This window comes from Pezoporus occidentalis, unplaced genomic scaffold (genome assembly GCF_034315485.1).
Source record: "Pezoporus occidentalis ecotype Australia unplaced genomic scaffold, CSIRO_AGI_Poc_V1 ctg185, whole genome shotgun sequence".
In the NCBI taxonomy this organism is placed as follows: Eukaryota; Metazoa; Chordata; class Aves; order Psittaciformes; family Psittacidae; genus Pezoporus; species Pezoporus occidentalis.
The window spans coordinates 224,892-252,369 of NW_026913693.1; the positions used below are offsets into that span (position 1 = coordinate 224,892).

Sequence of the window (27,478 nt, forward strand, 5' to 3'; positions counted from 1 at the left end):
TCTCTCTTAATTGCATTTTGAACATTAGATAGTACAGTAGAAGGGGGGGAAATGAAATATGTAGCTGTGTCATCTTTTATCATGTTTACAAAATGGATATGTAAATCCGTCGTCATTAAATTTTAATGCGATGTGAAGAGTATTGCCTTTTCCTTGCTTATAGTATATCCTGATACTGAGACCTTGTTTAAAGTAACAAAATCATATTTAATTACTTTTGGTGGCAATAGAACTGAGTTGCATTTGAAACTGAATAGCAAAATATCCTTTGTATTTACCCTATTAATACTGACAAGTTTGCTTAGTTCTTACAATAATGTCCACCCATTTTGCTTTTATCATTAAAAATCTAGCAGGCTATTACTGTGGTTTGCATCAACAGCATGAAAAACGAGGGGCAAACCTTACATCTTTGTGATTTTTTAGGGATACTTTTTTTCTATTTGTTTTCTATTTCTTGCTTTTATGCCTTTTGATTAAAATTGTCCAGTATTCCAGTAACTAAGATATCTGATATTAAAAGTGCCTAATGCAGTGGGTTTAGGCAAGGGAGGCCCCTACCTATTAGAAAGTATATTGCAAGTATCCTTAAAACGGTTTATAACTGAGGTTATAAACTAAAAAATCATACATGATTTTTTAAAATTGTATTTCAGACTTTCTTTTGGACTTACAGGTGAAACTTTCTTGACTTAAGGGGAGTTTGCTGTTGTACTCTCTATATAAAGAGTATTTCCATCTCTATCCTTTTCCAACACAATCTTGGTTTCTGGAAGCTTGTGAGGCTCCATTCTGAAGTCTTAAATTCCATTCTAATGCACTGGAATAGAATGGCCCTTTCAAGCTAGATGGAGAGGTAGGAGAAAACTTAATTCAGTGTACGTATGAATCAATTTAAAAATTCCAACTCTATGACAAGTATAGAGGTAAGAAAAACAGACAAACCAACAGCCAAACAAAACAAGGCAAAAAAACCTACTAAAAAACAAACCAACCAAAAAAAAAACAGCCAACCCCCCCCCCCCCCCAAAAAAAAAAAAACAAACAGGACTTCCATCCCCATGGCTTGACTTCGCGAACGAAGACTTGGGAAGGGCTTTACCCACGCTTACTGCAAGCACGCTGATGACTAAAAAGGCCAACGTGAGATAGGCAAATCTGGCTGCAAAAAGCACAGCGAAAGGTCTCCTTGGATGGTATAAGCGGGGTGCGATTCTTTCTACGTTGTCTTTTCTCCTCGAGCCTAGTTCTGTGTGAGTTCTCGAAGGAGTCAATGGCATTATGTATGGTGTGTCTCCAAGTCTCCCGATTGGACGCCAAGGTGGACCACTGGTGGTAGTCAATATGGCGAAGGCTAAGGTATTGTTTCAGGGAGTCCTTATATCTCTTCTTTGGGGCGCTTCTCTTGCGGCAACCGGTGGCAAGTTCACCATAGCACACAGTCTTAGGGAGGCGGTGATCCTTCACCCTAGAGAGGTGCCCTGCCCAGCGCAGCTGCAATTTCAGTAATATGGCCTCGATACTGGTGACCCCTGCCTTTTCGAGGACAGTAACATTTGACACATAGTCAGTCCAGTGGATGTTTAGAATTGTACGGAGGCAACGCTGATGAAAGCATTCGAGGGGTCGCAGGTGATGATGGTAGATAACCCATGATTCAGACCCATATAAAAGAGTAGACAGTACAATGGCTCTATAGACACTAATCTTTGTACTTTTCTTCAGGTGTTTATTGCACCAGAATCTTTTATGGAGTTTTCCGAAGGCTCTATATGCCTTTGCTATTCTGTTGTCTGTCTCTTTGTTGATCGTGGCATCCGAGGAAATAATGCTTCCCAGATAGCTGAACTGCTGAACTGACTTAATCTCTGACTCGCCAGTGGTAATGTGGGGATGATGATAATCTTCTTGTGGTGCAGGTTGGTAGAGAACTACTGTCTTCTTCAGGCTGACTTCCAGCCCAAAAAGCTCAGCTGCCTCCGCAAAGCAAGGTGTTAAAACGCTGCAGAGCTGCTTCTGTGTGGGCAACAAGGGCGGCATCATCAGTAAAAAGCAGTTCATGGACAAGATGATTTTGGGTCTTAGTGTGGGCCTTCAGTCACCTTAGATTGAATAGGCTCCCATCAGTATGATATCGAATATAAATGCCGTTTTGTTCGTTGAGGTCTACTGTAGCCCTTTGGAGCATCATGCTGAAGAAGATTGTGAATAAAGTTGGTACAAGAACGCAACCTTGTTTCACACTGTTGGTTATTGGGAAGGGCTCATAGCGTGCATCGCCATATCTGACTTGGCCTTGCTGATCCTTATGTAACGGAATAATCATTTTGATAAGGGGGTGTCCGTGAAAAAGTTTTCTGTTTAAAGGCTAGATACACCTACTTATACAGGTCTTTCAAAGTAGTAACTGTAATCACTGTGTTGTATAACTTGTGCTTTAAAAAGGTTGATTTAAAAGTTGTAGACCTCCTGTTGTTACTTGCTTATGGTGTTAGAGATATATTTTAAAAGGTGATTTAAACCTCATAAAACTAACCTTAAATTAATTTCAGCATTTGGGATTCTCAGTTAATCCAGTAAAATGATCCCCTGACACCTCTCAATTCAGAATTAAAAATGATTATAGGATGCTAGTCTACAAAATAATAAATATCAGTAGGAAAAATAATTTTCATATGGTTTAAGATGAGCCAGATTCAACATCAGTCAAAGGAAAGACAACAGAAGAAAGTAATGGAATACTAATAATTTTTAAATAAATGACAAATAAAGTTGTTTCTCATAAAATACTTCATTTAATTTTATGCTGTGGTGTAGAATAGTGGAACAACCTGACCTCCAGGCACTGCTGTAATGCAGATGGTACTGTACAGTTGAATGATTAAATATCACATAATCTTTTTCAGCTGCCAGTTGAAGCCAGGATAGAAGTGACTAAGAAGGCTATTAAGATAGTCATCCATCTTTCTGAGAAATCAAGAAAAAAAACTTTGGAGAATGATGTGGAAGATGCTGAAAATCCATCCGTTGCCTATGGAGAAGCTCTGAATCACTTGCAGCAATCTCTTGCTCATCTGGAAACACTCACTCATAGTTTTATCACTTACTTGAAAAACAGCAAACAGGTAATGGTTACAGATCAAGTGTTTGTTTTGAGTGTTACCATAACTAGCAGTGATGGACCTCAGTCTTCTGTCCTATTTTATTAAAGGTTTGTACCTTTGTTTTTGTTGACCTGTTTTTTGTAAATTCACATCCATCAATATTTTCTTTTTCATAGTATGTGTTAGACCTTGATAGAAAGACTATGAATGATTAACAGTCCTGTAAATAAAGAGCAGACTGATTCATATTCAGAAATTGTCTGTTCACAGGATACACTACAGAAGTATGGCTATTTATATGATTTGTCCAGGTCAGAGAAAGAAAAAATCCATGACCAAGCAGTTGCTATGTGTATAGATGGTCAACCCCTGGACATGATACAACAGTTGTTACAAGTGGCTGTTGGAGATACAGGTCTTTCTCTCAAAGATATCGTCCAATGTGCTATTAAAAAGATTGTATGTATATTAAGGTAAGTACACTGCCACAATGCATGCCAAAAATCTTTCTTCTGGGGGTGGTGGGTTTGAGTGGTTGGGTTTGTTTTTTTGTTTGTTTTGTTCTCACGCTAAGTACTTATTTTCTTTGAATGTCTGGATTTTTCAGAAAATGGGGCAGCAACAGGACATGAGTTCTTAGATCTTATGCTCCTTTTTACCTATAATTTCAGTACTCAGCACAGTTATAATTTACTCAGTTTGGGAAGCCCAGGCAATGTGAACAAGGCAAGCCACAGAACTCATTCTGTTTATTGGAGGGTGCTTTTTGTATAAAAGCATTGGCTTTACAGAATTGTTCTGTATGTGCATTTGTGAATTTTTGGGAAATCTACAACTGCACATAATTCCTTCCTCTAGAACGGAATCAAAAGGTGTGTTTGTTGCAAATACCCCAGTGTGGGTATTTGGGCAATAGAGGCCTACAGTGGCTGTTGCCACAACAGGTTGTGCTACAGGAAGATGTACAATTTTCTTCTTTGGAATAACTTGCCGGGGTGTTCCTGGGAGCTGTTTTGGGGGTTTATTTGTTTGTTTTTATTTGAAACATTTTGAAAAATGTGTTCACCTGTCAGTAAACCATAGCCTATATGTTTTTCTCACTGTTCTAATAATGCATCTTAGAGTTTTTGATCTTCTTCCATTTCCATTTGTGTCATGCCCTACCTGCACGTTAAAGAGCAAGTGAGTGCTTTATGCTTCCAACAGCACTTAAGAGTAACAATGATAGCCAAAAACCCCCCTGACCTCCTAACCTATTGGAGAGAAACAGGTTTCTAATCTGAAGAAGGTGATTATTTGTCAGTGTTGTCATTGTTACTGTTTGTTGCTTATTAGTGCCATCATACATGAGCAGTCCACACACTTTACCACACTGTCTCCGTCTTTGTCTAGGATTCACAGCCCTGAACCTTAGCAAAATGTCTTTTCTCTGGCATGATACAAACCAAATAACCAAACCTGTTCACGCAGCCCCAGCAAACTGAGTCATCTCTTACTTTAAAAATATGGAAAAAAAAGGCTAGGAAAAAAGGAAATGCAGAATCACTAGCTTCCACACAATTTATACTTATGCATCCCTGAATAATTCTGTTGAGATCTAAGCAAGACCTGGATGATACAAATGAACATGAAGTACAGTTGTGGCTGACCATCTTAATCGTCTTAAGAGTGAGTTTAAACTTAGCACAAACTTCAAGATTATGATCTTTTAGTTGGCTATATTCTTTATAGTCTTCCAAATTGCAGTTTAACACTTGTGAGAAACACTGAGACTACTGTAGTCGTGGTGCATTTCTTCAGTACAAATCATGTCTTTGGAAAAGGAAGAGAGCAGGTGTTCCTACATTGAAGTCATGCCTCCTTGATTAGCTGCAGCCTCTGTACATCAGGCTTTATAGTCCAGAAGGAACATGGCTTTTCTCCACAAACCTGAGGCTGAAACTGGTTTAGCTTGTCTGGCAATTGGGAGAATGTAATCATCCCTGGGAATATAAAACTGTTGAAAAATACCTGCTTATGGACGTATTTGCATACATGGTGAGGACACAGGTGAGGGAAAGCTCAGCACATTATGAAAAGCCTTTCAGTGAAATAAAGTGCTTCTCCTTGATTTTGTTTCATGCTCAGTTCTGGCTCAGCTTGCCATTCGTAACATCCTCTGTTAACATTTGGCAAGAGATTTGGCTGTTTTCGTAGCTGCGGTGATTATAAAACTCCTTTGGCATATAATGTGAGATATCAGCATGTCCGTTAAGGTTCAGCCTTTATCCTGACACATCAAAATCAAGATACTTATTAGGATGGTGAAATAATAAGGGGATGTGGTTTGGGGGCTCAAATGACAATGCATGAGACAAGTATATGCTGAAAATTATTTGTTAGGGTTGAATGAGTCTGTGAAAGTGCTGTTGTCCTATAACAAGGTTTAGGATACGTGGAAGCCTATGAATTTTTGTAGCCAAATAAGAGCAACCTGTCCTCTTTCCTACCAAGGAATTAGCAGTGCTCTGATCTCTGCCTTAGTGTGATAGAATCTGTGTGTCTGTCTTGATATTCTCTGTCAGAACAACTTAACTGGGAGCTAAGATGTGAAATTCTTAAGATAGAAAGCAGAAAATGAAGTACTGGGATTTTGCATCTACAATATTTGTGTTCCCAGGATGCAGAGAGTCTGAGATTTTGTGTTCTTTTTTCCTTCCATCATTGTTGACAGAATATCAATGATCTCTGAAGAATCCTGTCCTTGCTCTTTCTCTCTTTCTCCTTCAGAGCGGTACAGAAATATTTATTTCTGCCTTTTTTTTTTTTCTGAAATCAGGTGAAATTAATTCATCGGGGACTTTCTCATTTGAGAAGCTCTCTTGATTTAATGTTGGGGCGTGCTACCTGTTGCCTCTTGCAAGCTGGGTCTTTGATGTACTGAATATTTCAAATGAAATACCACAGTATCTGTAACCTAGTGGTTTCAGTATAAATATTTTCTCCCCCCCCTTCCTTTTCTTGGGGGGTAGGGCAAGATAATTTTACACCATCCATGATAAGTGAACAGAGGCTTCTCATTTTACTATTGTCATGGTTTAAGCCCAGCCAAGAACCCAGAAACCACTCAGCCATTTGCTCACTCCCTCCCCCTTCCTCCCCCGCTCCCAGAGGGATGGGGAGGAGAATCAATGACTCCCATGGGTTGAGATGAAACAGTCCAGTAACTAAGGTGTAACACAAACCACTGCTGCTACCACCAATAATAATAATGATAAGGGAAATAACAAGGGAAGAGAATACAACTGCTCACCACCTGCCGACCGATACCCAGCCCAACCCGAGCAGTGATCTAGCCCTTCCCAGTAACTGCCCCCAGTTTATACACTGAGCATGACATGCTGTGATATGAAATACCTCTTTGGCTAGTTTGGGTCAGGTGTCCTGTCGCTGCTTCCCTCCTGGCTTCCCCTCCTCCCTGGTAGAGCATGAGACTCGGAAAGTCCTTGGTCAGAGTAAACATTACTGAGCAGCAGCTAAAACCACTGGTGTTATCAGCGCTGTTCCCAGGCTGAAAGTGAAAAACACAGCACTGCGCCAGCTACTAAGGAGAAAAAAATGACTGCTACTGCTGAACCCAGGACAACTATTCATTAAAAAACTCTCTCCTGAAGTATTTCTGTTTCAAAGAGATACATGCAACAAATACCAGAGAGTATTACATTGTTAGATGGCTGCAGACACTGTTTGCCACTTCTAAGGCCAGTTTATATAGATAAAACTTTGAGAATTTATCTTGTTACTCTGCATGCAGAAAAATTAGGTGGGCAGGATAATCTGAATGCACATACCAGAAACAGAGAAACAGGTCTAGCTTGGAAAATAATCTATGGCTCTGCTTTTTCTTCAGCATGTATGTATTTTTACAGCAGTTTGAAGTGCCACAGATGAAAAGGTAGCAGCCTGTCAAAGTACCTGCAGTCCTCTTTGGCAGAAAATTGAATCCTCCTGTTACTCAGTTTAAGAGTGTTCATAGCAGCCTCAGTGATGGTAGAGCTTTTGCACAGCAACATAAGTAATACCATCTTTCTTACCTGGGTTTGTCCATTTGATGAAGAATGACTTGCTTTTAAATAATCACTGTCCTGCTGTTTCTGACTGGAATGTAGCAGTGTGATGCATCTTGATATAAAACTCACAAAGGCCACTTATTTCAGCTATAGTGAGTCTCATGTACATGTAGAGTATGAGGAACCTATCAAAATTCTTTCTACTCTGCTGCTTACCAGCATTTTTCTGTGGACTGAATTTCTTGTCCCTTATATCCATTGCAAAGCTGGAATGTGTGCGAGTTCTGGGGCAGACACCATGACCAGTAACTCCTAGGCAGCACTTTCCAGTAAAGAAGGAAATACCTGTCCCTCAGGTAGAGAAAACTGTGGCAAAGATGGGAGAATTACATGGGTGCTTCAGATGAACTCATTTGGTATGTGATGTGACCTAATGTGATCAGTACAAATTAGTATTTTCCCTTTTTTGTGTGTGTGGTTTTGCTTTATTCCTTTGTCCTGTCCTGTCCCATCCTCCCCCCCCCCCCAGGAGTAAAGGGAAGATCATACCATATAATTCATGATAAATGAGCAGATAATGACTTATGTGAAGTTTGTCTACTACAACAATAAAGAACATGAAGTGAAAATCTAGCATAAAATAAAATAGAAAATACTTGAAATAATATCCTTCTTATTATGAAATTCAGTAAGAAGATAATATTACAGAGTAGCATCACTCCAGATATAGGGAGCAATTAAAAGAAGGGCTGTTGCTTGACCTATCTTAAGGCTGCTGCTATTAATGTTGTCACTATGAATAGAATTGGATGCATCTCTATCCTATGCCCAGCTGCTAGCTTGAAAGCTAGACCATAGAAATTAAACAGAAATTAGAACATATTAACCACGGTTTGTGTAATATTTCGTGGAATATGTGGAATGACAAACTACTATTCAATAAATGCAACATTTCAAGGAACAATTCTTCAGGTTAATTTACTGGAGCTTTGTTATGTTACATAGTGTGGTTATTTTATACAATTGATTTGAAAGATACCATGTTGGAAAACCCCTTCATTGACAATTAACCTTCAGAGTAGCAGTTGTAAGACTGTAACACTGAACTTAGATTTTCTGTATGATGACAGGGAATGTAATAAAGGTATTCTAATGATAAGTGAAACAGGCCTGTATGGATATGAAAGTTTATTATAGTGTTAGTGACTTGCCTGAAAGTTAGTCATCAATCCACCACTTCTGTGCTTGAAAACTGCACCCTTTTTCAGGTTTATAACTACATGCCCCCCTTCAACCACAGTAAAGTATGCTTTGTTATTAATATATTTATTGACTATTTAATATATTTATTTAATTTAATATATTTATTGACTATTGAAGAATATATTTATTGAAGAATATATTTATTGACTATTGAAGATCTTTTAGAAAGTATTGCCTTTATGAAAGTTTAAGGAAATTACTTTTTGGTTTCATTTTTCAACACTGTACAATACCTCAAGCTTAAAATCTCCAGCACCTTCTCAGAAATGGACTTCTTGTTAAATGCAGGATACAGTTATTGTCTAATATTAGGGACCTGTACTGTGATTTCAAGAACAATATTGTCCAGTTAACTCCTTTCATCTCCTTTGACTCTCTAGTTCTGGCATGCAAAATTCGAAGTAGAAGCTTTTACATTGGTATATATAAAATCTCTCCAACAGAGCATACCTACATACTTTATAAGACATGTATAATATCCATATCATACTTTGTATTATATGTATTATTTGCTTGTTTTTCTATGGAAACAGCTGTTATTTAAAGAAATCTGTTTCCTCTTCAGTAGAAATCATGAACTTCTGGAAAAAACAAACAAACAAAACACCAAAACAAAACAAAGCACAGAAAACCAAACCAAAGTAAAAAATATGCTGGTAATGATGGCGGTTTGATTAGAGTTATATAAGTTTCAGTTTAATCCATTATCTAAGATCACTTGTGATATAGTGGACATTTTCCATAATCCGTGACTGTAGACATTTTCATGGTTAGTCAGGGAAGACAGTTTGTCTATTGAAGACATTATAATCTCTTCATTTGCAGCTCCTGAATTCCATATCTTAGGTGTCCAGATGGATGTAGCATGTCATGAAATTTTGGAAGCATTTACCAGTCAGTGAGCAGAAAAGGTTTGGTTAAGTTTTGAGTTCTTGTGTAATGGCCAGATGACCACTGCTTTGTGAAGAAGGTAAAATGAGCTTTGTTAGATTGCGTAGCTTGCTTAAAAGAGAAAAAAAAAAAACAAACTACCAAAACTCAGAATTTTAGGTTTTTTTACTCTCTGATCTCACTTGAGCAGAGGTCGTACAGAGTAATTTTGTAACTTGGATATCATAGTTAAATGGTATTTCTGATGGAAATGATTTTTTTGGCATTATGACTTCTTCTCCAGCTTTGAATGCTCACACCAACAATATATTACTTTATTATTTTGCCGATACATAGAGGAAATGCAAATGGAAATAGGAAAATAAGCCTGGAAAAGTAAGGTGATATTGGGTATTTTCAGTGAACACTGTAATTAGATTAAAAGGTGAAGTTAATTTGTTCATCTTTCAAAGATTCTTTGTATTTTACTGTGTTTGAGGAATTTGATTAAATATGCATCATTTTTTTTTGAAGCTGAACTGAAATCAAAATAAGCCTTTATCAGTATAATTACACCAGGCTCATACCTAAGAGTTTTGAGGTGAACACTGAATCCTGTTATGCTGTTGAAAACATGCATAAAATAGCATATAATCTGTGTGGGAGACTAATCCTTCATTAATTATGTTTGTTTCTTTAGTAGCTGCTTATTTTTAATCATTAATTATTAAGGAAAGAACAAGGCAACAGTCTATGGAAACTTGACACAATTACTTGTCTCACGAACTGCAGTCTCGTTTGTTTCTCTGTTAGGTAGCAAAGGCAATAATATTAAGCTTAAAAACCCACTAGCTTTCAATCTTTCTAGATTAAAAAAAAAATACTTTCTTACTCTAGATAACTGTAACTTACTGCTTAGATTCACTTTTTTTTTTTTCCCTCCTCCTTTTCTCCTGTTTACAAGAATAGTACCTGTCTATGTATGACAAATTTGAAGCTTTCTGTAAACGTTCATACATCTATTTTTCCTGAGAACTGGCTTCAGAGGTGTATTGTCTGAAATGGTGGTTTCCTGTTTTCAGAAATGACCGTTAATTTTGTGTTGGTTTTAAAGCTAGTATTGTTCACAGAAGTGCTGGTCACCTATTAAGTTAAAACTAAAGTAGAAATTTCTGAGTGAAGATATTAAAGGTTATAAAAATTCAGCTCTCTATGCCATATAGCATAATCATTTTAGGCAATATATCTTATGGAAGTAATAAATGAGAAAATTATGAATGCTCTCATAACTCTTGACATAAAAAAAAGTAGAATATTGCAGTTATTTTTGCACATTACTATCAGCTATATAGTGTATTTTGGCTTTTGACAGAACAGTCAAGGTAGTCTGGAGATGTCTTTATTCTTCTTAAAAGATCATATAGGAAGAGGCTGACATTTTTAGTAGCATAGGAGCTTTGATATGCTGATGAACTGTAGAGAAAATACACTTCATCTCTGGGGTTTTGAGTCATATTTAGTATGCTAACTTTGGAGCTACTTGCTTTTCTTTCTCTTTAATGCAGCATTGACAAACTAGGCAAAACTGTTGTTTTTCCAGCTCATCCAGGCATCACTGACACTGCAGTGGTTTCCATGCAGAGATAAGCACCAAGCACATCTTAGGTTTGTTTTGCTGAAAGTGTTACCAGAAAATGTCAGTTTCATTGCATTATAAATGAAGCTTTTTTTCCTACTGGGGTGATTTTTATTTTATTTTATTTTACTTTTAATATTTGCTACCTTTTGACCTGCAGAACTCTATTGAAACTGGAACACCAGATAGGCAGCACAATTCACATTTTTCTGTTCCTACGCATGCATAGTGGATGCTGCTTCATGGGTGGCTTGACCCTCCCCTTTCCCACATGCTGTTCCTGACCACATATTCCATACTTTTTGCAGCCCAAAAAGCCAACCATATCCTGGGCTGCATCAAAAGGAGCGTGACCAGCAGGTTGAAGGAGGTGATCCTGCCCTTCTACTCTGCTCTCGGGAGACCTCACTTGGAGTATTGTGTGCAGTTCTGGTGTCCTCAACATAAAAAGGACATGGAACTGTTGGAACAAGTCCAGAGAAGGGCCACGAGGATGATCAGGGGACTGGAGCACCTCCCCTATGAAGATAGGCTGAGAAAGTTGAGGCTGTTCAGCCTGGAGAAGAGAAGGCTGCGTGGAGACCTCATAGCAGCCTTCCAGTATCTGAAGGGGGGCTATAGGGATACTGGAGAGGGACTCTTCATTAGGGACTGTAGTGATAGGACAAGGGGTAATGGGTTCAAACTTAAACAAGGGAAGTTTAGATTGGATATAAGGAGGAAATTCTTTCCTGTGAGGGTGGTGAGGCACTGGACAGGGTTGCCCAGGGAAGTTGTGAATGCTCCATCGCTGGCTGTGTTCAAGGCCAGTTTGGACAGAGCCTTGGGTGATATGATTTAGTGTGAGGTGTCCCTGCCCATGGCAGGGGGTTTGGCACTAGATGATCTTAAGGTCCTTTCCAACCCTAACTTTTCTATGATTCTTTGATTCTACTTCTTAATTTTACTGGTTCTGATAATCATGAACCTGGTTGATTCAATGGAAAGTGAAGCCAGGTGTCCTGGGAGAAATCTGCTGAATCAGCAGAGAGGATTCTCTTGACTCGGTTTACAGTTCAAGTTGGTTTAAGCCAGTAGTAGTACTGCAAAGCAGTATTTGAAAAGATGACATTTATGTGTAAATTTTAATCTGTTTAGTCAATACTGATGAGATCCTTAAAGTAATGAGATTACATGTTCATATTCTGCTGATCTGAGAAGAGCTAAATGTTAACTATTCTTTTTCTTTCAGGTTTCACTTAAGTATTTTGGTATTTCTTTTTCCTTGTTTCTCCTTACATTCCTTTTACCTAAAAAATAAAGGTACTAGTTAAGCAGGAAAAGTAGCAACTTGCTAGAATTGTTGAACAGTTCATGTAAATCGTAGAATTGTTGAACAGTTCATGTAAATCCTACAGGTGGATAGAATTGGATACGACATCAAGGACAATTTTAATGGTAATATTATGTCTTTGCTTAACAGCGGAAATGGTGGCTCATCCACATCACTGAAAGATCCACTTGGGATCCTAGAAGGCATCGTCTCTGCAGTGCATGCAAGTGTTGAGAAAGGGTAAGAGCTTCCCTTATAGATTTTTTTGATTAGGACTTTCAAAGATACTTCTCATGAAAACATTGAAAGTATGATACTGAATATGGATGATTTTTCTTCATGGGTATCTATAAGGGGTTTGCGTTTAATTTTGTAAGACTTTATTCTGGAACAGTCTACCATTTATCAGGTTCAAAACCTGAGCCCTGACAGAAGCCTTTACTTGATCATTTGGAAGAAAGCAAGTCACTGAAGCTAAAATTTAGGTAATTATGTGTTATGGTGGTTGGAGAAAATGTTTTTTATGCTGTGACTGCTTAGCTTGTATATCTACCAGGAGTATTTCACTGCTTTTGTTTCGGTTTAGTAGATAAGTTACAAATAATAATGACTCACTTTTAGATATCTTAATTTAGATATCTAAATTTGTTAATGTTTGCAGGATATAATGAAGAAACAGTTTCACAAGCGCTGTATGGTGATGCTTCACCACATTTTTTTTTGTTGTGTTTTGGGGATGTCCTTATTTCAGGTCACATAATGAAATGTGGCGTATGGAGACATACAGAATGTTCTGTATGTCTCACTGACCTTTTTGGAATTTCTGGTAAAGAGAAGGATTGAAAAAAATTACCGAAAAACAAAACCCAGTTTTATTTCTAGACGTACAGACTAACTCATGTATGAGAAAAAAAGCTCACGCCCTCTGGTAGCCACACAAAAACAATCATGCTATTGTTTGGAGGCTTCTCCTCTGACACTAAATTAGATAAATATTGGATACTGAACTAGACTGAATTGATGTCAAAATCAACTGTAAATTTCATTTGCAGTGTTGTAAGGTAGAATGCGAGAATTGGTACTATTTTATTCTGAGATATACTTTCTGGAGTCTTTTATTTGCATACTTTAATATTTAACTGCTGAAACAATAAGCTGGAGTGAAAGACATGGTGATTACAAGAGGTTGTTTACATTCATTTAAATACTTGTTCTTATATATCACCTTAAACCTCAGCTATTCAATTTACAAAATATAAATCTTTTCCCTCAGGAAAACACATGTAAACATCAAAAGTGAGCTCTAAAAATGTCTTGAAGTATTCCAGCAGATCCTCTTAATTCCCAAACTTTTAATTTACAGTCGGAATGCCACCTGTTCAGCAGAACCCTGACTAATTTAGTTGAAGTTCTGAGCTAACAGTGTCATTCAGACAATATAAAGTCTAAGTAAAATTGAAATCCTTGTAATATGAAAACCTATGCTGTCAATGTTTATTACTTCAGAGCTGCAAGACAGGTTAAATTGGTGTTTTCTGTCTGATATTACTTTCTCATCTGTCTTGTTAAGACAAATAAGGGAACATTAGTTACAGATTATGCTCCACCTGGAACCACTTTCATGATTTTTTTTCCCCAGAGGAAAAAAAAAAAGCTTTAGTTTTAAAATACTACTGAAATGTAGCAGAATAGCATTTACTAATTTGTTACATGCTAGTTTACAGCCTCTTAGGGACATAGTCTATTATCTTAACTGCTAGCTGGTTGATGATTTCATGGTAATTTGTGCACTTTAAATGCTTTCACAGAATGTATTCAATATAATGCACTATTTGAACCAAATATTTTAATTAAGAATTTTTCTAATTAGCCAAATCGGAAAAATCCACTAATTTGTATATGTGGAGTGTAAAGAAGGAACTTGCAAGGAAAGAAAGAGAATATAGGACGTAATATACAATGAATAAACATCAGATACAAAAATGTCATACTTAAAATGCAAGCATTCAGGATGGTTTTCCATAAAGTCAGATGGCATGGAAGTACAGGCACCAGTGAGGACCAGACACCATGATAATAAGGCTTGGATTTTCAGGTGCTGAAATCCATCACCATTGTCATAAAATTGGCAAACAGGGTAGTATGTGGGAGAATATAACTGTATAGATAGATTTCTATGTTATTACATGGTTATTTGGTGTTCAAAACTTGCACTACTTAGCTTTAGGCATGCGATTTATGGGGCTAATTTCTTTGCAGTCTCACAGAGGTGAGTTCTTCCACTTCCAGTGTTACATATTTGTTATGTATTGAATGTACTTGTTAACAGCTTTGAAAATACATGTAGGATTTTCATCAGGATTACCAAACACTGTTGAACACTGTATTGTTTAATTACAGGGAGAAAATAGTTTCTTCAGATGACCTTCTGGATTGGTTGAGACCTTTCTGTGGTGATGACTCTTTAGCAGTGAAGCCTCGCATCAGAGTATTGCAAATTCTGGAGCAAGCCTTCCATCTCAGTGATGAGGATATCAAGCTACTTGTGTACTTCAGGACACAAGCTGTTCTTAGAGCTTGCTGGCCTGAAGAAAAGGTATTAATGTTGATTGCTGTAAATTATAGTATAAGACTGGTTTTATACAAGGATTATAAGATGAAAGGCTGGTTTACCAGGACATGGTTGTGATGCGTGCTGTTGGTAGGGGGACTAATTCTACCTTTCTTTTGAATCAGGTTTCTAATACATTATGATTCTTTGTAAAACAAAGCTGTGTAAAGTTAATGGATTCCTCGGCTTTTGTTTGGGATCAAGAGTACATAATACCAAACTCGATTAAACACTAATGATTTTCTACCATGTCAAGCATTGACTTTGAGGTGCTTGTATATTTTTTCTTTTCTGACCTTTTTTTCCTGTCAATTTTAACTTCCCTCTGTATCTTCTATTTGGTGTGATATTATAGTCAGAATGAGAATTACTGGTCATTGATGGAAGAAGTTACATTTAGGTATTTATTTGTTTCCAACTAAAAGAGACAGAGTTCTTCTGATTTTCAAGACGAAAACACATTAACTTTCCTTCTGAATTAAAGGGTAACAAAGTGCCTAACTTTCATTTTTTTAAAGTATATGTAGAAGTTGATCTAAGGCTAATAAGGATCATCTAGTGAATATTCTCAGGAGTGGAAATGCTTGTGTTTGTCAAGTAGAGTATTAAAAATCCCATATATACAAAAAGGTTCTTGGTTATTCGTTAATATTTTAACTGCTTTATTTCACAAGTTATTTTGGTGAAGTGGTTAATGTATATTGTAATACATAATAATACATATTTTTAGAGGCTCTACATTTTTATCTACAATGTAAATATACTAAAGTCTTGAAAGGAAGAAGTAGTCATGTCTTTGAAGCTTGTGTGCTGTTTTGAAATAATGAATATCACTTGCTGCAGGTAGAATTATTCAGGAGCAGAGTTACTTTTTATGCATTTTCTAAATGTCTTCCCTCACCTTATGGAACTGAAATTGAAGATTTCTAATAGTTCCTCAAAAAAACTATGCATAAAAACATATTCATATAAAACAAAAGCGATATATCAGTTCTGAGTCACTGTGCTGGGATCATCCAAGGGAATAATCCTAATAATATCTTAAAAGTAACAGAAAATGCTTATCTCTTGCTTTCTTTAGAAATTACTTTTTCTCTTGCATTCACAGTAATACATGCACTTAACTCCTCAGCTGCTCTTCAGGCATCCCTCTGTGATTGGATTCTTCAGTTCAATCCTTTGTCAATATTTGTGTTGCCTGTGACCTGCTTTCCAATCTAAAAGCAGTTCAAGTCTAAAAGATTCAACTAGAGTATGTTTTAAGAAAAAAGTTACAGGTAGTAATAGCTTTCACCCATGTCTGTAGAAGACAGAACCTGTATTTGTCAGAAATTTTGTGGGACTCATTACACTTGCTTGAGAAATATATGAGATCTGATTACTTTTGATTTTCTCTCATAATGTGGTAAGTCAAAATGTATATAACTTTACAACATGAAACACACCCATTCGCTTTGCCTCGTGATATTTGAAAAATTGAGTGCATTGCATATGCTGCTAGCTTGTGTGGCTCACTGCCCAGCAGGACCCCCAGGGCCCTCTCACAAAGCTGTTCCACAGCCTAGCCCTCCCCACTTCTTCTGTCCTGGATGCAGTGTGGCCGTTAAACTTTGTGTGATTCTTGTTGGCCCCTTCTTCCAGCCTGTTTAGGTCTGTCCATATAATCAGTTAATAATTTCCGTTCCCTGAAGTAGTAGATTTTTAGAATACTCCTAATTTCAGCCAGGGAAATATACCTGTTTTTTTTGTGAGGGAAGAATGTCTTCAATCCCTAGGTAAAAAAAAAAAATAATTCCCCTGGCGGCCATCCATTTGCTCCTAACACAGACTGGCTGATCACCTAAGCGCTCTACTCTTTTGCTGTGAGTAAGCAAGTAGTGCATGAAGCCATGTAGTAAAAAGCTTAATTCCTGTGCTAGAAAAATTCAAACATTTCAGAGCTAATTGTATAAAAATGTGTATACAATACTGTAATATAAAAAGTCTCTGAAAATGGTGTTTATTATTTAGCTAAGTTCAGAGATTGTTTTCTTGCTTTGCAATAGTGAAGGCTGTGCTTATATCTACATGTATGACAATCATTGGGGTTTCACCAAAATTGCTGCTTAAGAGTGCTAAAAATTGCTGCTAAAAGTCCTTCTGGAGCATATTTTAACATTATACTAATTTTCATGTCAGTTCAAGCTAATGTGATAGATGAGAACCTATTGTTTTAATTGAATATTTTGTGCTAGTGATTGTGCATTGAATATTTTTTGCTGTGATTTAGACAGGAGAATCATATTGGTTTGTCTGTAAGGTACCAGTCATTGGAATTCAGAGTTTTTCACAAATGTCCAAAAAACAAATGAGTGATCCACTGCTATTAGACTATATTTTGCTTAATTTTTTCCTCTTCTAGTCAGCTGATGTCAAATGCTAGTCTACAAGTTGATACTAGAAAGTGAGCAATGATTTTATTTGATATTTAGGTTTGCATATTTTGTGCATTCATAAACAGGGGAAATAGCATAATAAAATAGCACAATGAGAACTTTGTATGTTTCACAATCCTTCATGGTACAAGAACACTGCAATATTCAGTAGTTCCATGACTGCTGAAAAGTAGAGAGCGAGCTTTGGGCAAACCGTTCACTAAGCGTGTTTCTTGTGCAAGTTAATGTCTCAGATGCAAAGGCCTTCAAAAGCAGCCTTGTTTTACAGAAGGGGATGTTGAAACACAATTGAAAAGTTTGATCAGATTGCTGGGTAGTCCTGGGTGAAGCGGGGTCAAAAAGTAGACATTTCAAACATGTGCTCAGACTACTATGTTGAGTCTGTAGGTATCAATTTATATAGCATCACTACACCATTATTAATTTGGTCATCCTTTCTCATCAAGCAAAGTAGTAAATTAAAAAAAAAAACACTTTTTTTTTTTTTTTAAGAAGGGGGATGTGTGGATTGAATGTTAATTGTTAATTTTAGATTGTAGAAGAATGTGTTTAAAGGTTGTTCGTTTGGATCTTTTTTTAAATGAACTTTAAATTGCAAATATTTAAAAAAAATATTTATTCTTTTACTTCCAGATTGGTTCATCCTTACCTGCTTGACATTTTTTACATGATTTAAGGGGATTCTTCTGTTCCTTTACCATTGCTTGGTACAGAAAGGGGCAGCAGACACCATAAAGGATGAGTGTGGACTCCTATTGAGTAAAGATGACTGTAATGATATCGTAGTGTTCAATTACCAGAAAATGTTTGAAAGCCCCATTCAGTATGTCTACTGATCCTCTTAGCCAGACTTTGCATATATCAAGGAGAGACTTAATATTTAATTATGCTCTAGGTGCTATAAGTAGTGGTCCTACAAATCAGGGTACTGCTGGGAAACAGGCCAGCTCTTACAAAATTAAAAATGTACTTTATGGAAGCAGCTACCTGTCAAACAGTCAGAAACCCAGCAATTTCCAGTTCTCTAATGATTAGTTAACAAAATTAAAAATTCAGGAGTCTTAATCTTTCAAAGGCTTGAGAGTCTTTAATTCACATTTCAGTAGCATCCCACACTACTGGAGGGAGAAGGCATGCGTTGTTTTAATCCCCTTGATGAATTTTATCTGAGCTTTTTCAGGTTCTGTAATTTTCTAGTTAACTGGTGCATGAAAAATAGGGGTCAAGGTACTGACTTCTTTTTATATACATATATATACATATAAAAAATGTTGGGGGGGAGGGAGAAGATCATGGGTTTAGAATGTGTATATCAGATTTTAACCTTATCCATCCAAGATGGGCAATCCATTTTTTTTCATATAAAAATACAGAATGTAGTGACTCAGAGCACTAACATATGTAAGGTGTCAACTAACAGGTTATGTGTGTATACACAAGTCTTCCAGTTCAGTGACCAGTTACAAGGCATAAATTACAGTAATAAGAGTTAGGGGGTTGCCTCAGGAAATTATAATGGCACTAACAAAGCTTCTGTAGGTAAACCAAGGGTTAGTTTAAGATAAGAAGTTAATATCTGTGAAGATTCTGTAAGACACACCTTGTCTGAAAAGGATTGTTTAATTATTATGCAAATGTAAAATGTAGTTACTGTTTGCATGCTGCTTAAATGCAAATAGCTTTGTCATTTAGAGAAGGTAATCTCATTTAGCTTTTCATCTCATACTTTTACGTTATTTTTTTTCATGATGTTGGGGTTTACAGTGCTGCTGAGAGCTGAGCATTTTTGAAAATCATAAGGAATACGTAATGCAAATTTGAGATCATAACTTTAGGCACCTTTCTTATCTGTTTTGTTTTGTGGTGGTTTTTTTTCCTAATTTTAGCTTTGAAAAATTGCAAGATTAATTTGTGTTGTGTAGGTACCCCATGCATTCGTCCTTCCTTCATATAGGCTATTTATGTAAGCTGTATACAAGTTTTATGTGTCTCAACAACCTTAATAATGTCTATATTGACACTATGGTTATCTGAGAACTTGAGTATGACCCTCAAGCCTCCATTGCTCTTTTGTTCCTCTTTCCCCCCTATATGAAAAATGTGTTTATGTTTACATGAAGCTTCTTCATATGACTTCATTAAGAAAGGTCTCAGTGGGAGTAAGTCAATGTCCACTGATTTTCAGCATTTTCCTGTTGCCTCTACTTGTGTCAGAAAGATTTAAACACAAGGATTTGGAAAGCACAGTGAGAGTTAAGAATTCCCAAATCATTTTCTAAAGTAATTTATCAGGTAACAATGACTTTGCTTTTGGCTTCGTCTGGCAAAATACAAGTGAAGGAGCTGTTATCTGTTTAATCCTCAGCCACCTTTTATTTGTGAAAAATGCTGAATTAGAAGAAAGATTTATGGCCCTATCAACTTTAAGTAAATTTGTTATGGTGATGTTTGTAATTCTGATAGCATTGTTTCTCTACTGGTATTGCATAAAAAATAAGCTTAAGAAATTTAATTTAAAATTTAATTAATATTTTAAAACGCTAATTTCCGTTCCTTGAAGGTGCAATTTATCCTTATGAGAACATGTGAAACGTATTTTTTCTGGGAACATAAAATTGTAGCGTGTGTGATTAATTAAATACTTTAAGATGCAAATGAAATATTTTCCATTAACTACACAAGTAAAATGGATAAGACAAAGTAGAGAGAAAAGCAGTACAGCTTGAGTGTACATGATGGTTTTGAAGGCAAGGCCAGAGTACTGCAGTATTCTGTGGCTAGCAGCAGTTGCTTCAGAGGAAGATAAGAGTGCTCTGGAGTGGATTCATGGGGGACAATTCACTTTGTTATAATAGGTCTTTTGTAATGAAGTTGTAAGTGGAGAATGGTTTAATCATTGCATATTCTGCTTTTATCTCATTTTCAGAAAAATTAAGAGCTCAATAGTGATGTATTTTGTGTTCTGTTATTATGTTGCAAAGAAATTGGTGGATGAACTGTAATTCTTGGGTGTCTCTTGCTAATTTCTCGGCATTGGTACACCATACAGCATTGAGTGCAAAACATGCTGAAACTTTGTAGGATTTAAAAAAAAAAAAAAATTTTTTTTTTTACCTCTTTATGTGACTTGGTATATATTGTTCTATGTGTTATAGGATAGTAAAATCCAGAAAATCAAAAGTCCCTGCTCTGTTTTAATGTACTTCATCACTTGTTTCCTTATTCTGCTGTTTCCTCAGTCTAAGTAAATAATTAAATCATGTTACTAAACCCACAGTGTTTTCTCTCTCTGCAACTATCCTTCCTTCTATCTCAGAGCCCACTGTGTTGCGCAGCATACCTCCTGAAAAGGAGTTTGTTGGAGATGTGAGTGTGATTTCCCTGTGGAAAAATGGAATGTTTATGCATCCCAACACCTTAACTGCTCTGTTGATTTCAGCTGTACATTCAGAGGTCTCTGAATTTTATTCAGTGAGGCTCATATTCCTGTTTTGATGCTGCTAATTTAGCATATTTTAAAATCTTTTGGTTTTACCATTTGCTGTCATATGGTCATTTACATACCATAGATTTTTTTGTTCCAGCTTATTTGCGTGCAGTGTTCTGTTAAATGCTTCCAGTCCTCCAAAAACATAATTTAATTCATATAAGGAAAGAAGCAGTCATGAAATCATAAAAATTCTACTTTTTACATTTACTACTTGACCATAAACTCGGGGATTGGTTGGTTTGTTTGTAGGTTTTGTTCCTGTTAGCAGATCAGGTTCTTCAGTGGTTTTATCAGGAATGTTGTCAAAAGCCTCATGAAAATATAATAAATTGTAAAACTGTTTTTCTTTAGGCATTATTTAGTTAATAGCTTTAATGAGTATTTTATATATAGCTTATAGTTCTGTTGATGCCATGCCTTTTTCAAAGTATTGTCTTATTTCATCAACTGTCTTGCTAGCTGACACTTTGTTTACAGGTCTGTAAACTCTTATCATCTGAGGAGCACTTCTCTGGTATTCCTAAAATAGTAGTAATTTCTGGTAGTTCATGTTGATCGAGTGGTGGCTTTCATTTTTTGTTGGGTTTTGAGGGTTTTTTTGGGTTTCTTTTTTGTTTTGGTTTGTTTTATTTTTTCCCCACATTGTGGCTATTATTACATAGGGAGTCAGCTGTGATGACTGTGACTGCTAGGACTGTGACTTTTGCTACATAAAATCAAAAAGAAAACCACCAGTTACATTGCTTCCATAATGCTATTTGGTATGACAGTTGCACCATGCTGACTGCTGCCTTCTGATAGTTTTTATGGCTACAACCGTGCTACTCATTTGTTTCAGTTTTTATGGCTTAAATAATTTTGTGATATCCATCCATTTGGTACTTTAAGTGCTCCTGGTCTAGGATCTTTTAGTTTGTCAGTTTAGTCTGTCTCCAGGATGACATTTTGGAAAGATTAATTTTGACAGGCTTTAATTTACATGTGCCGCAGAATATATGGACCCAGTCAGAGATCAGTATGATCAGACAAAAGCTGTTTATTGCAAAGCCTTAACTCCTTATATACTATTTCTTACATGCAGTTACAGTGATTTGGCATATTATGATTGGCTACATGTCTTGAAGACCCTTAGTGACTAACATATAATTGGCTAAGCACAGGTGTGAGAACTTGACCTCGAAAGCTTGCCAACAGTCCACAGTTCTCATTAACTCAGTGAATTCCAGCTGCTTCTTATCTTGCTTGCTTAAGCTTCTTCGGGCCTCTCATGACCTTGCTGTATCTTTCGGGATTATTCAGAGTTCATGTACCAATTATCCGTTCTCCCATGAGAATACTGCCTCCACATACTTGAAAGCAGCTTTTAAAATCATTTTCCCTCTGTTAGCAAGAATAGCAGACTTTGGTTATTAAGACAGCAGTTATACATTTAGGTGAATACTGGGAGCTTGTGCATGCTTGATATTGGTGATGATCAGAAAAGCTAAATTGAAGAGCCACTTGCATAAGGTGTTGAGGGAAATGGCTGATGCTAATGTAACAGCTTAAAGCTAAAAGTAGTACTGAAAGATTAAAATCTTGTAATTTCTAGGTTGCAACTTCCAACACTTGTCTATTCTAAATGTAGAGTATATTATACATAGACTATGAAATATGAAACAGTGATTAGTAGCTGGCGCATACAAGTAAAATGACTTACACGTTTTTAAGTCCCTCAGGTTGCCCAGATCATTGTTTTAGCCATTATTTATAAAGATAGAAATTTTTACTTATTAACTGACACTTAGTCAATATAGATTTTAAATTACATGTGTGTTAAGCCTGTCTCTTTCAGTTCTAGCTAAGTAGATATATAAACCTTTCAGATGCATATTTTTTTCTTGATTTTCCCTAATGTCTCTATCAATATCTAGTTCCTCTAGTTCAGATGTTTTCTCTGTGCTGAAATGTATTTGCAGATTAGGACATAGTCTTCTGCGGAATATAAATGAATGGATTTTATTTTCTGTACAGGTTATGCATTTTCATGCATTAGGCAGCACATTCATGTTTTATTGAATCTGTGTGTATTTCCTAGTGTTAGTGAGCTGCATATCAAGCAGATAAGGAATTAAACAATATATAAATCAGTTCAGGCATGAAATTTCTTGGGTATTTCTACAAGACAGGCAGCTCAGCTTGTGGTTGAGCCTTTGTTTAATTCGTCACCAATAGGCTTCTGGTTGGTTTGTTTTTAAACTTGAATCCCGTAACTTGCGCATCCTGTTCACTAGCTTCAGTGTGAGCAGGATTTGACCTGTGGGATCATGTGCATTACTTTAGTATCTATGTGCAGCAGGCTTTCATATGTGGTCATCACTCATAATAACTTTAAATATGTGAAGTCCAGGTTTGAGGAAAGTTCAAGAAAGCCTGACCTTAGAGTTCTCCCTCTCTTGGAGTAGAAGATACGGGTTGTGAACAGTTTGTCATGTTCAAACTCAACTTCAGTCTTAATTTTGTATTGATTGCTATCAGATTGCTGTTTTGATAGCAGATATTTCTGATCTGTCAGTTGTTGATATTTTTTTTGCCAAGTCTAGGTCATAGTGGCCTGTGTTCGCTTTGTGAGTTCGGAACTTGGACTATGCTCCACCATGAACTCCAGTGGCCTTGTTGGTCTTAAATGGAGGGGAGATGTGAGGTAGGCCTTTTGTGTCATTATCTCAGGTTATATTCCCCCTAGTAATGGAAATCAACAGTATTTAGAATGTGTTAGGATTTTTTATTTTTTGTTAGTTTTGGTTTGTTGTTTTTTTTGAGCGTATATTCCTTAGTATAGCTGTTGATTTTTATTAACTGGGATAACTCCATAAACATAGCTTCAAAACTGCTTCTTTCAAGCAAGGGAATTTAATCTGCAGCACTGATCCAGGCTACAAACCATATTAAGGTTTTTCTATAGTGGTTTATTTCATAAAATAGAACGAAATTCCATCATTGTATGAGAGCATTTATGGAACAGGTTTTTCAAGTTACCATCTCTCAGCTGTGACTTGCTACCATGTAAGTTTCCATTTACAAAGGGGGAAAATGAATTGAAAGTGGGATTATTCATATGTGAATTTGGGTGGATGGAGAAAGTAAGATAAAAAAGCCTGATTTAAAACTGACAGGTTCCTCTTGCATGAGGGGAATATATTTGGAATACATTTCTAAGAAGGTAAAACTCATCTGTGCTAAAGGAAAGATGGACTTCTCAAATGACATGCGCTGGCATTTTTTTTTCCATAATGCACAGGGAATCTTTGAACTTGCCAGGTTTGCTGTTTTGTTGTATGTATGTGCTCTTCAAATTGCACTTTTCTTACCCAGCAGTGGGTAAGAAAACTAACACTTTTACAATCTAAACCACAGCTTTCCATGGGTTTTCTCAAAAGTAAAAGTTCTTATCAGCTTTACGAAAAAGGCTTTCCAAAAATAGGATGCAAGTGCAGTACTAAGACTGAAAGCTCAGTAAGGAAGCAGATCATGTCAGTGCCTCATCATAGTGATTTGGCAATACTGCTTTTTCTAGGAAAACTTTTTAATTTAATTCTAAAACAGTATGAATATTTGAAGTATGTAAAACCTAGTGCTGTATAAATGTGTTCTTTAAGCTATATTTCTTGGCCGCATTTAACTCTGTACATGGCATTATAGTGCTAGCACATAGAGTGAAAGGTACTGTATGACATTATTGTTTAAAAATCAAAATTTTGGTAAATACTGGGGAAAGAGTTGCAAGGAAATACTAAATTTGAGGTTAAGTCTGTACAATGCATCTTTGAGAAGTAGCTTTTGCTTGACCTCATTGATTCCTATTTAGCTACCTTGTGATAGTGGAAAAGTGGAAAAAGATAAGCTTACCTGATGCCTTGTGTTTCCGCAGTTCCACTTAGAAGATGCATGTGACAAAATTGTATGGGCTCAGTGTGTTTCAGAATGTAAATTTTAATTAGTGTGCAAGTACATAAAAATGTCAGTGCTGATTCAGATAAAGGTCCAGTCCAGCCCGGTATTCTGCAGCCAACAGTGGTCAAAAACACACACATGGAAGGAAGAATAGGAAAAGGAAAAGTGTATCTGTGTAGTCAGAGAGGGTTAATTAGGAATAAGAACTGGAAACAACACTGTGTAGACAAGCTATGTATTCAGATTTTCCTGCGGCAAGATCAAGTTAGGTAGAATCTTGGTAAAATCAAATATTGAAGATTTACCTTTCCATCGATAGTTAGGAATAATTTACCAGGAAGCTATTAAACTTGTTTACTTCAGTCAAAAGACAGTCTGTTAGGAAGCATTCTAGCTCAAACAGATGTTACAAGTTTAGTGCAAAATTATTGGATAAAATTGTGCACAGAGATATATAGATTATCAGAATAGATTGCAATAATGGCTTCCTCCAGCACTACAATCTCTTAAACTTTGGAGACTGGGACTATAAATAACTTTGAAGAATGGGACTATAAGTACAGTGAGGGCAAAACAGTAAGGAGAAAGAGTGGGGTAGTTCCTCACTTTCCCTTCTTCTTGGGATCTCTGTCAGTGTGTGTCACACAAAACAGATTAGTTTGCTGGTTTCTAACCTATTCTGTCTGCCTGTGTGTGATGTCTCCTCCTAACCTGCCTTTAACTAATACCTCAAACTGTCCATGCCCAAGCTGCTCTCATGGTTACTCTTGGCTTCCTTTCTTTGTGTGTGCTCTTGCCCAGACACTGGCAAGACAGATGGCATGGGAACGTGATGGTTTGCTCTTCTGAGCCCTTTACTACTCTCCCCAGCCTGACCCTGTTGTGTCTATGAGGATATCCCTCTCAGTCACAATTTACAAGTCTTCTTTTTAAAGAAATGTTGTAGGCCCAGTGTGTTTCAGAATGTAAACGCTAATTAGTGTATAAATAGCTGAACAGATACCTGCAGAATAGGGATTGACAGTCTGCAGATTGACCCACAAAATAGGAAGATGAGCTTCTTCATTGACCAATCCTGACTGGCCTGTTAGTGTAGGAGGGGCAGTATTTTCGTTGCTGATTTACCTCATTATGCTGTAAACTCCTTAAGGCAAGACTATTGTCATATTTGTGCTGTGAACAGCACACCAAGATGCAGTTACAGAAATTCTGTCAAATCGTAATTCATCCTTTTCTGTCGTTGCTTATAAACTATGTTAAGCCCTGTTCTCATGAGTGGAAGCAAGTTTTAGTTTCAGCATTCCCTGTCTGAAATCTGAATAGAATCCTTCATTTCAGATCTGCCTATTATTTTAAAAGGCACCATAGATGAAATCTGTACCACTAGAGCTTTGGATAGTGATGGTGCTGTTGTGATAAGTAAAAACATAGTCCATTTGACAAGTGAGTCCTGGAAGATGGAAAATGTAGTATAGTGATACGGGATTATTCAAATTTGCAGAACAGATTTCATTGGACAGACAGAAGCAGAAGGTATGTCAGCATTAGTTTTCCTGCTCACCGTTCTTGTATGTTAATAGACAGTGTTTTGTATTTTATCTCAAGGTGGAAGGAGAAGTTTGGATTGGAATGGACAGATCTTTTTATTGGCATTTCAGTCTTGTTCAACAAAACTCTCTCTAGGTTATCAGCTAGTCAGTCAGCACCAGATTCTCAAATTATAGAGCTTCAGCAATAAAGCATTTACAACTCTATCAGATGTCTCTGTCCTTTAAGATCAGGAGAACATTATATACTGGGTATCTATGCCTTAGGGACACAATTTAGATACAGCAATGTACCACTGTTGCTGTAAATACTGATTTTAAGCTTACTGCAGTTTCAAGACTGAGATAACATGCTGAACTAACCTGCAGACTGACATGCCAAAGTTTTTCTTTATCAGTTATGTATGATGTCCACAGCTTTATGTAACCTTCTCATTGTTTGAGTGTATTATCTTACAGTTTGTGTAAAATACTGCGTTTCTAAAAGCTACAGAACAAACTTTTGAGGGAACCCTTTATATCTGAACTCCCTTCATATATGTCATGTGATGCGTATCTATAAAGCAATAACAAATCTGTGCAACAAAAGGATGAGTCAAAACTTTGTGCACTGAAAGTGGATAAAGCATGTTGAGCAGTTTCAGCATTTTGGGTACCTAATAGGATCTAATCATTGATGGAAAAGAACTTCATAAATCCTTGTAAGATTTTATCATCAGGCATAACAGTTGGTGTTTTATTTGAGGAGGGATTGTAAGTGCATTAAGCTTTTATTTCAGCACTGGATATAAAGAAAATGCCTTCCAAGTTTCCTCAGGATGGCTCAAGTCATATAAAGGGTGTGTTTGTGCTCTGATAGTGTACTGTTGAAGAATACAGTCATAGAATCATAAAATGGTTGAGGTTGGAAGGGACCTTAAAGATCATCGAGTTCCAGCCACCTGTCATGGGCAGGGACACCTTACACTAGACCAGACTGCTCAAAGCTCCATCCAGGCTGGCCTTGAATACTTCCAGGCATGGGGCATCCACAGCTTCTCTGAACAACCTGTTCCAATGTCTCAACACCTTCAGAGGAAAACGTTTCTCCCTAATATCTAATCTAAATATACCCTTTTCCACCTTAAAGCCATTCTTCCTTGTCCTGTCACTACATGCTCATGTAAAAAGTCCCTCTTCAGATTTCTTGCTGGCTCCTTTAGGTACTGGAAAGCTGCTATAAAGTCTT

At 36.7% G+C, this 27,478-nt stretch overlaps 1 protein-coding gene across 4 annotated transcripts in view; it reads left to right on the forward strand.

Annotated features, from left to right (window-relative positions):
* NBAS (NBAS subunit of NRZ tethering complex) overlaps positions 1-27,478 on the forward strand; it is a 180,741-nt gene that overhangs the window by 122,498 nt on the left and 30,765 nt on the right. For 3 of the 4 annotated variants that reach the window (XM_062615879.1, XM_062615881.1, XM_062615880.1), the window contains 4 exons: positions 2,907-3,125; positions 3,375-3,577; positions 12,385-12,474; positions 14,635-14,830. In XM_062615879.1, the coding sequence (XP_062471863.1) occupies positions 2,907-3,125; positions 3,375-3,577; positions 12,385-12,474; positions 14,635-14,830 (708 nt within the window). Of the gene's footprint in view, positions 1-2,906; positions 3,126-3,374; positions 3,578-12,384; positions 12,475-14,634; positions 14,831-23,347; positions 23,454-27,478 lie in introns of all 4 variants that reach the window. The other variant, XR_009964271.1, reaches the window with a different exon arrangement.